Raw genomic sequence first — 9945 nt, 5'->3', positions numbered from 1 at the left:
GGGGGGGGGGGGGGGCTACCCTTGAGTTCTTCATTCACATGATTCCCAAATCCATATGCCCAAGTAAGTCTTCATACACCTTTGACATGCATAACCTAAATTAATTCTTAAGTATTCCCGTGTATTAAAAAATGCCTTAAACCCCAAATCAAAGTGTTTGGGTGTATTGGGAGGGGTAATGGTGGAAATCAATGATTTTTACATACATACTGTCTATATACCTGATTTTGCATTACCATTTTTAAATTGTTGAAAAAAGCCATTTAAAGAGACAGTTTATGATCATCAAATAGGGATAATGTATCCAGTGCTCCAATAAGAGGCCTGCTGTTAGGACACCCCCGTGCTCCAGCTTTGCTACTTTGTCTGCCTGAGATGCCTTCCCCAAACTCGTGCTCCTCCTTCAAGAAGGAATCCCTGAATCTTTATCTTCCTACTTGATCACTATTCCTGGCACATGGGAAAGCACTCAGTAAGTATTTGTTGAGTAGGTTGGAAGCGAGCTTTTTATAAGCAGAGTAGTGGTTAAACAAGAACTGTGTACTGAAGCCAGGATATATCCTGAAAAGTTTTAAAAATGCCGTTATTGATTCTGCTATGACTAAAAGCAGAGTTCAAAGTAAAAGGAATATCCATCTATTAATTTGATAATTTTAGGCTATAAAGTCCTTAAAATGAAAAAAAATTAAACATACACATTGTCTTGTTAAAAATAAGCATATGTTGAAGAAAATCACCCAGAATACATACTTTCTTAAGCAAAATAAAGGCATCACTGACAGTGATGATGGATTGCTCTAATGAAAAATCTCTGCTCTCACCTCAAATAATAATAATTTAACTGTTTAGCTGTCTCTCAACAACTTCCTAAGTATCTCCTTAAATTACATTTGGTAAATAAAATATCCAAACTATTGTTAGAGTTTCTGATGTGTTTGTTTGATAAGTCTGCAAACTTATCAAAATAAAAATCTATTTAAAATGTGCAGTGTTACTGAAAGAAAAGTTAAGAATATGGCTCTACTGACTAAAAATTATATGCATATAAAGCTTTTCAAATAGTTTCACTACTTTGTGGCATCAACTACAGAAGCAACACTACAAACTGTGCATGAAGACAAAGTAATAAGCAATATTACAATCTTAATTTTTGTAAATTATGAACTATGTTGATAAGAGTAAATAATTTCTAATAATGTTTGAAAAACTGTTTAAAATAATAAGCACATCACATACCGAAGTCTCAAAAGCATGCCAGTTAAAGAAAGTCAACATTTCCTATGTTATACATTCTTTCAGTAATACCTATATTTTTTACAGAAATCTGAGTTGCTGAAAGACCTTTAGAATAAGACATTTTCCTCAATATCCCAATTAAAATTAATGAAAATATACTACTATCTTGAAAAAATCGTATTTATATCCTTTTATCTAAAGAGTTATTATAACATTCACATGCGCACCATAAATGTTACAGGCAAAAATGAGATCTAGGCGATTGCCTAAGTCGTTCCACCTCTTCTCCCTGAGTATTTGTAAATCTTGGTTACAAATACTTAGGGTAATCACAATAATATTTTGCTAACCAGAAGCAAACACTTTTGTGAAAAGCTAATCCTAATGACTCACTGAGATAATACCACACTACTTAAATTTTCCATGAAAAAGGCCCTTTATATGCAATTGCTTTAATTTTGTTTTAAATATCTTAAAGTCCAAAAAAGGCTCAACTTCAAACTTGAACCTTGTGACCCACTGCCATAACATGGGGACCAATAGTTTCCTTAAAGGTATAATTTAGAGTTACGATATCTGCCTACTATGGTGGTATTAAAGAGACTTAGCAAACAGTTCAATACCTCTATTTTCATGAGTATTTTGAGAACCTTCTCATTTTCTAATTTAGAGTTCTTCTCATGTGTAATCTTAAATTCTAAAGTTTTTTTTTTTTTTTGGGCCGCGTTGCGTGGCTTGCGGGATCTCAGTTCCCCGACCAGGGTTGAACCTGGGCCACGGCAGTGAAAGCCCAGAATCCTAACAACTAGGCTACCAGGGAACTCCCTAAAGACTTTTTTCTTAAAAGAAGGGCAGGGAGGGAGGTATAGAAACATTTATACTGCAAGATGCCAAATATATGGTAGCAAGTCTAAATTACAGAAGCTAGTGTGCAATTAAAAATTGCTATGCCTCAAAAACATACTTAGCAATTATGAAAATCCTATGATGGAAGACATCATTAACTCATGTTATATAAAGTGTTCATGTGTTACAAACTAACAACAGCATTATTTTAGATTTATGTCTAACTTCATTACTTGTACTACTAAGTAAAGTAAATGTGATTCTGACATGAGGGAATGAAAAACAGAATTCAGGAAAACAGAATTCAATAATCAGTTATTTCTCATGGAATTCTGAAGGTACACAACACTTGAGTAAAATACATCTTTAGCTAGCATATATTTATTCATTCATTCCTTATTCAGCTTGACCTAAGTCAGGGACACTGTTGAGCATTTTTATGTCTTTCACTACAGGGTCTGGCCATTTGGTTTGATGCTGTCCAGCCAGTAAACAAAAGCATTTGTGTTTAGGGATTTCCAGAATCAACAGTTTTTGAGATTCAGATCTGTAAAGCACAGAACAACATAACTTGTATTCCCAGCAAGATCGAGCTTAAACTGATACTCGAAACAGGGGACAAGCATTAGCCAATTGATTAATTAGGACCACGTTTTCGCATTTGTCAACTAAAATGCATTTGTTTATACCGAGGCCTCTGTAGTATATTAGCCGTTCCTGACAGTGTAAGATAGACTCCTTGAACTTCACAAACACCAAAATCAATCCACTCACTATGCCAAGACCAAAACCTGTAGAGAAGACGTGCGAGCTGAATTCGCTCAATCATCAGTGAGTACCGAGAAGTTATGACTTTGCTAGATGTTACAAGTATACAACAGAACACATGTTCCCCAGCCACAAATCCCTTAAAATCTAATCGGGCCGACTGCATATTCACATACGAAACAGAGTAAGCATAAATATATTGCTGCCGTTAAGCCTTAACCATCCAGAATCCTAGATAGCCTAGTGTTTTTAAAAATTAAAAATTAAATTGAAAACGACTGGGATAGGTTAACTCTTAAAAATATTAAAAGTCACTTGTTTTTCACCTTTTGGGGGCAATGTTTCTGCTCTTTATCTTCCTCGAGTCGAAAACGAACACAAACCTATTTAAAATACCTCGCAGTCACCATAATGCACAACATCTATTGTGATATGCCTCCAACGGAGATATAGCAAGGTGTGCAAGCAACAGCTGTCATTCCTCACCCCTGCCTGACTCCCGCCCCCATAGGCCTCGACATGGAACTTGGATGCTACCAAGAGAAAAGGGGCTCTTTTCTTTACCTTCCGATGTATACCAAGAGAAAAAAGCCCTATACCTTTTTTTTTTTAAAAAACATCTTTATTGGAGTATAGTTGCTTTACAATGTTGTGTTAGCTTCTGCTGTATAACAAAGTGAATCAGCTATACACATACATACACCCGTCATATCCCCTCCCTCTTGCATCTCCCTCTAACTATTTTACATTTGGTAGTGTATATGTGTCCACGCCACTCTCTCACTTCGTCCCAGCTTGCCCTTCCCCCTCCCCGTGTGGGATTTCCAGAATCAACAGTTTTTGAGATTCAGATCTGTAAAGCACAGAACAACATAACTTGTATTCCCAGCAAGATCGAGCTTAAACTGATACTCGAAACAGGGGACAAGCATTAGCCAATTGATTAATTAGGACCACGTTTTCGCATTTGTCAACTAAAATGCATTTGTTTATACCGAGGCCTCTGTAGTATATTAGCCGTTCCTGACAGTGTAAGATAGACTCCTTGAACTTCACAAACACCAAAATCAATCCACTCACTATGCCAAGACCAAAACCTGTAGAGAAGACGTGCGAGCTGAATTCGCTCAATCATCAGTGAGTACCGAGAAGTTATGACTTTGCTAGATGTTACAAGTATACAACAGAACACATGTTCCCCAGCCACAAATCCCTTAAAATCTAATCGGGCCGACTGCATATTCACATACGAAACAGAGTAAGCATAAATATATTGCTGCCGTTAAGCCTTAACCATCCAGAATCCTAGATAGCCTAGTGTTTTTAAAAATTAAAAATTAAATTGAAAACGACTGGGATAGGTTAACTCTTAAAAATATTAAAAGTCACTTGTTTTTCACCTTTTGGGGGCAATGTTTCTGCTCTTTATCTTCCTCGAGTCGAAAACGAACACAAACCTATTTAAAATACCTCGCAGTCACCATAATGCACAACATCTATTGTGATATGCCTCCAACGGAGATATAGCAAGGTGTGCAAGCAACAGCTGTCATTCCTCACCCCTGCCTGACTCCCGCCCCCATAGGCCTCGACATGGAACTTGGATGCTACCAAGAGAAAAGGGGCTCTTTTCTTTACCTTCCGATGTATACCAAGAGAAAAAAGCCCTATACCTTTTTTTTTTTAAAAAACATCTTTATTGGAGTATAGTTGCTTTACAATGTTGTGTTAGCTTCTGCTGTATAACAAAGTGAATCAGCTATACACATACATACACCCGTCATATCCCCTCCCTCTTGCATCTCCCTCTAACTATTTTACATTTGGTAGTGTATATGTGTCCACGCCACTCTCTCACTTCGTCCCAGCTTGCCCTTCCCCCTCCCCGTGTCCTCAAGTCCATTCTCTACGTCTGTGTCTTTATTCCTGTCCTGCCCCTAGGTTCTTTAGAACCTTTTTTTTAAATTTTAGATTCCATATATATGCATTAATCTACGATATTTTTCTCTTTCGGACTTACTTCACTCTGAATGACAGACTGTAGGTCCATCCAAAACGTTCTATACCTTGAAGCTCTCCAACTTTAGCATGCCTAAGAATCATCTGGGCTGAATACTGAACATGTACAAGTCTGGAAGTGAGAAGCAGTACTCTGTGTTTTAAACAAGGACTCCAGCTGATTTGCATGCCTGGTCTACTCAACTTGGAGAAACCCTGCTCTAAAAGTCAAGGTGGCCCACCCCCACTCAGGATGACCCCGGTCAGAATGAGGTTCTGTTTTCTGCCTCAGTGCCTGGCCTTCCTCAGCGTATCAGCATTGGCTGCTCACCAATCGTTGTCTGTCCCCACTGTCCATGGCTATTATCTTGCCCTCCCACTCTCCAGATGCTTCCAGGTCTGGGAGAGTCTGAAAGCAAGGTCTCCAGCTGGCGGACAGATTTGGAGACGGACAAACAGACACATGCAAAGTGGGAAATTGTGAAATACAGCAATTAGGAAACAGAGGTAGTATGAGTTACACTGATTGTGCAATACAGGGTAGAAGTTAAAGACTTGTTTTAAACTTTTTCAATGAGGAAGGGTGCCGAAGAGGACAGAGCTGGGCACCTGTGATCTGCTTGTAGCTCTGCCACAAACTTGTAACCTCTCGTGTTATCCTCCGTAAAACAGGGAAGATGCCAGACTCACAGCAGTGTGATGAGAACCAACTGAACTTGTGTTTGTGAAAGCACATTGGAAAATATAAAGCACAATACAATGATGTGTGGTATTTCTTTGATGAAATAATTTCTTTTTTTTGTCTTAATAAACACAGTACCCTAGGCGTTATTGAAAGTTTCTTTGATGACTGAATGGCTTCTAGTACCTCAGGGTCTTTTTTATGAAAATAAATTCTCATTGACAAAAAGGTAGAAGAAAATGCAGACCCTTAGACATACCCTGAAGTTGATTTTTTGAATATATCCTTGAAATCGGCTTGTTTTAAAGATAATTGCCTCCGTCTCCTGAAAGTGGAGTGCAAAGAAAAAAAAAAAATCTGGTTAATTGTGGCTTTATTGTATGTAGTTCAAAATTTTCAAAGCATACTCTGCAAATATTTTAGCTATAATTAATAAACCATATTTATAAATCCTGAACAGTTAAGACTACACAGAACAATTTAAAAATATGTGAAGTAACTTTAAAAAAAAAACCTTAACTAGCAAGCCATAAGATTCCATTTGTTTTTATCTACACTCTCTTAATGTTTCAGAAAGTCTGGAATAAAGATTGACATTGAATACAACATTTATTGGCAGCTGATCTAAAAGACTAAACTAGACAAATCTGGACACAAGGAAACACTTTTCCAGTAAATATATACTCAGCCTTGGAATGCTTTGTCATTTTCTAGCTTTTTAAGCCTAAAGTTCAATTCTTTGCTGATATACTGTTTTGCCATAAAAACCAGAAAGCAAATGGCACAAGCTTTCAGAGAACAGATGGCTAATGTTCTTCTAGGTTCATTTACTACATTTTCTTATTTTCATACTGCTTGTAATTAATAAAAACATATAAATAGATGTACTGTTTCCTAACGAGAAGATTTTGTTTTTGTGAAGTTCTGTCATATACCTAACTCCTTTGGGCTAATACAAAAGGCAACGATGAACAGACATACTTCTGGTACTGCCTCAGGAATGCAGTTTTAAAAATAGAGACTACTACAGAAGCACTGCAGTATATGCTGTCAACACGCTTAAAACATTAAAGGATGCTGGCAGGTGTCTGAGGAGCTCTAACACAAAATTCAATTTATTTACATTTATTTCATTTATGTTGCTATTAGCTTAGAGAAAGTAAACATTACTAACCATTACCTTTGCCTAACTTTTTCTTCAAAATAAACAGATTTGGTATTTTTCTGGGTCATCTCACAAGCACTATTGCATTATTAAAGTCACAACTAAATCAGTCATAGTCTAATAGTATCTTTAAAAAGACCTTGGCAGAAACCTTATCCAGAATGTTATTCTACATCTAATGACTTGTTATGCAAAAGGTAGGTAGCAAGTTTTTTTTTTTTAAATGATAAATTCAAAACAGCTTCTCCTTAATGGCAATACTATATCAAAGTATACTTTTACTATACACACAAAAATTATTTTTGAATCATAAAAAGCAACAATGGGTTAAATTCATATTTGTCGTATCTTAGCAATAAACCTCACCAAGCAAATAACAATTATATATATTTTTGGCTTAAAAATACATTAAAGTATCTTTAAATACAGATTATTTTATATTCCTATTAATATTATTCCTTTCTTTTGTGTATTTAAGAAGAATCTGGTGTGCCACCTTCTGGTAACTGAGTGAAATTATGTATCTTCACACAAGTCAGTATTCTTTATTTTAACTTTTAAAAAAAAATATATTTCTTACCCTGTATTACATTTAAGCTATATAAATAAATCTATACCATAGTCTGAAATAAAGTAAAATTTCCCTAGTGATTTTTTTTTTTAAAAATCAAGCTTTACACATGCTTCCTATGATTTTTCCATGGTTACCAATATGTCTCCTGAATTCTACAATACATATAAAATTGATTTTTGAACACCGTTTCACAGCCACATATGAAAACAACCGGCTTGCCATTTTAATGAATAAGTAACAGCAGTAAATAAAGAAAAAGAAGTTCTCTTACCAATAAGCCCATTTTTCTCTTAAGGTTTGAACTCTCATCATTTGTCATGTTCTTGTGGATCCCTCTCTCATCAAATTCTCTGGAGTTTTAAAGTTGAGAGCTGTGATGCACAGCTAGGCTCCTCTACATAGTAGCGCACCCCAGTGCATCTGCCTGGTATAACACTTCACGGTTGTAGCTCCCAAAAGCAGAAACAAGCTTTATGTATTCAAAACCTATGCACTGCACACCTTCCCTTGGTAGGAAACTGTAGTCAGCGTGCTTGAATTATTTACATTTCTTATATTAACTCCTGATCCGATATGAAGATCAGAACCACATGAATCTCAAGCTTAGTTACAGTAAACTGAACAAGAACAGTGCGTTCATCTTCAGAGCAGAGGTGGGGTGAGACAAATACTAACACCAGGAGATCTGACTGAGAAAAAAAAAAAAACCAAACATGCTGATCTTATTTTTTCAAGGGTCACTGTCCTGATATTTGTCATATTACCTTAAATCTTTATTATCTTTAACTCTTCCCTCTCCCAGTCCCTAGTAGCCAACCAATAACTCCTATCCTTTATTCTTTATCAATTTTCCAGGAATCTAACCCCTACTGTTTCTTTGTTTTTTAACAAATGAACTATTTCCCAAAAAAATGCATATAACTGTTCTCTCTGCATCTCCCATCTTTAATCTAGCAATCACATTGCTTCTAGATGACTCTCTTAAAATACAACTATACATGGCGTAAGTTAAATGTGCCGAAAATATTTTATTCAACAAATATCTGTCAAGAACTTGCTACATGTTAGGTAGGTACTCTGTTAGGTGATATGGATGACGTGGTGAATAAGACACAATCCTGTGCTTTCAGGAAGCTTTTAGTTGAGTGAGGGAAGCAAACATGTACTCTGACAGCACAAAATATGGTGTAGAAGTTTTAGCAGCATAAGCCCAGGACTCTACAGCAGCAGAGGAACAATGAAATTAGTGCTGCAACTGAGGCTGAAGAATGAGGCATTCACCAGGTGGACTCCAGAAAAAAACAGTCTGTGCAGAGACACACAGAGGTTTGAGGATTACAACTTGTTGAAAAATTGGGAAAGTCTTCAGTACAAATGGAAGGAGCTTCAGGTGCATGGTGTTGAGGGGAGTGGGTTTTAAGATATACAGAACCATATCACAGAAGACCTTACGTGCCAGCAAAGAGGTTTGGATTTTATCCTATGAGCTATGAGAAGCCATTTCTTGAAAGAGTGGATCACTCAAGTAATTAAACAACGATACCCAACACGCAAAACTCAAGACAAGCCGGCCAATCTACTCTTCTAATTCACAGCCTAGTATCTCCTAACACCAACTTCCCATTCTATACCTCACAAGCCCGCTTTCTTCCTCTCCTTTGCTCCAGAGGTCCTCCTGCAAGAAATTCCTTCCCCGGTCCACTTCCTTCTAGACCCAACTCAAATTGCATTCTTTTCTGTGATGTCTTCCATGGTAATCTGAGTCTACAGTTTATAAATGTTCCTCCATCACATGGACCATACTATGCATTCTTCCTAATGCACATAATGCACACAATGTTCAAGAAACTTTTCTGACACTTTATAAAGTGAAGCAAGATGGCAAGGAAAAGACACTAAGGCAAAAGCCAGAGCATGAGGGTAAGTGGCCTAAGTAAACCTCCCCAGACTTCACGGTACACACTAATCTCACTAACTTTCTTCACCACTCTCAAGCCTAAAAAGCAAAGAATATGGATGTAAGAGAACTAGATCTGGATTGGGCAGCAACTCTGCATTACTACGCAACATTGTCGGCTGTATATATCACAGCTCTGGCTCAAAACCTCCAGAGAATTGATAAGAAATGGATACCAACAGAATAGCTAAATGATGGAGCTGTGATCTTTGGAAGAAAAGAGTTGGGGGCGGGGGAGCTGTTATTGTTGCTTTACTACTTGCAGTAAAACAAGAGAATTCACCTGAGGGTCCATACCATAAACAAAAAGAATTCATGAAGACCACAGAAATAGATGGGAGAGTGAGGACAGGGGATTGGATCCAGAAGGTTTAGAATCTCATAAAGTATTAAGGGAGAAAATCCAAGTGTAAGAAGGGGGTTGTTAAAAAAGGGATAATAGTGTTAGCTGGGAGATTAATCTAGGATAAGAAGCTTCACCAGAGAAACGTGTGCTGGGGTGTAAATATTTAGTGTTCTCTTGCTGTGGAACCACACCCCATTATGCTCAGTGTCAAACAGACAAGCTCTCGTTGAAGTTGGCATTTAGCATTCAGCTTTGTCTCATCCTTTTTATGTATACATAATTTCTTACATTTATGCAATGATGCAAAAACCATGGTGCTTTCTTTCATTTGCCAATAAAAAATCTTTTCATCTTCTTCAAGCACTTTATGTTA

The 9945-nt window shown here is 37.0% G+C and overlaps 1 protein-coding gene across 1 annotated transcript in view; it reads right to left on the bottom strand.

The window, feature by feature from the left end:
- The window catches only part of KLHL13 (kelch like family member 13), a 72181-nt gene extending 64600 nt beyond the window's left edge, over positions 1 to 7581 (bottom strand). The window contains exons 1-2 of the mRNA XM_007465464.1: positions 7541 to 7581; positions 5790 to 5855 (exon numbers count right to left, since the gene is read on the bottom strand). Of these exons, the coding sequence (XP_007465526.1) occupies positions 5790 to 5855; positions 7541 to 7581 (107 nt within the window). The remainder of the gene's footprint in view (positions 1 to 5789; positions 5856 to 7540) is intronic.
- Positions 7582 to 9945: the final 2364 nt, after the last annotated feature.

This window comes from Lipotes vexillifer, unplaced genomic scaffold, assembly GCF_000442215.2.
Source record: "Lipotes vexillifer unplaced genomic scaffold, Lipotes_vexillifer_v1.1 scaffold560, whole genome shotgun sequence".
Classification (NCBI taxonomy): domain Eukaryota; kingdom Metazoa; phylum Chordata; class Mammalia; order Artiodactyla; family Lipotidae; genus Lipotes; species Lipotes vexillifer.
Note: the sequence above shows the minus strand (reverse complement) of the source record. Positions and strands in the feature narration are given on the sequence as shown.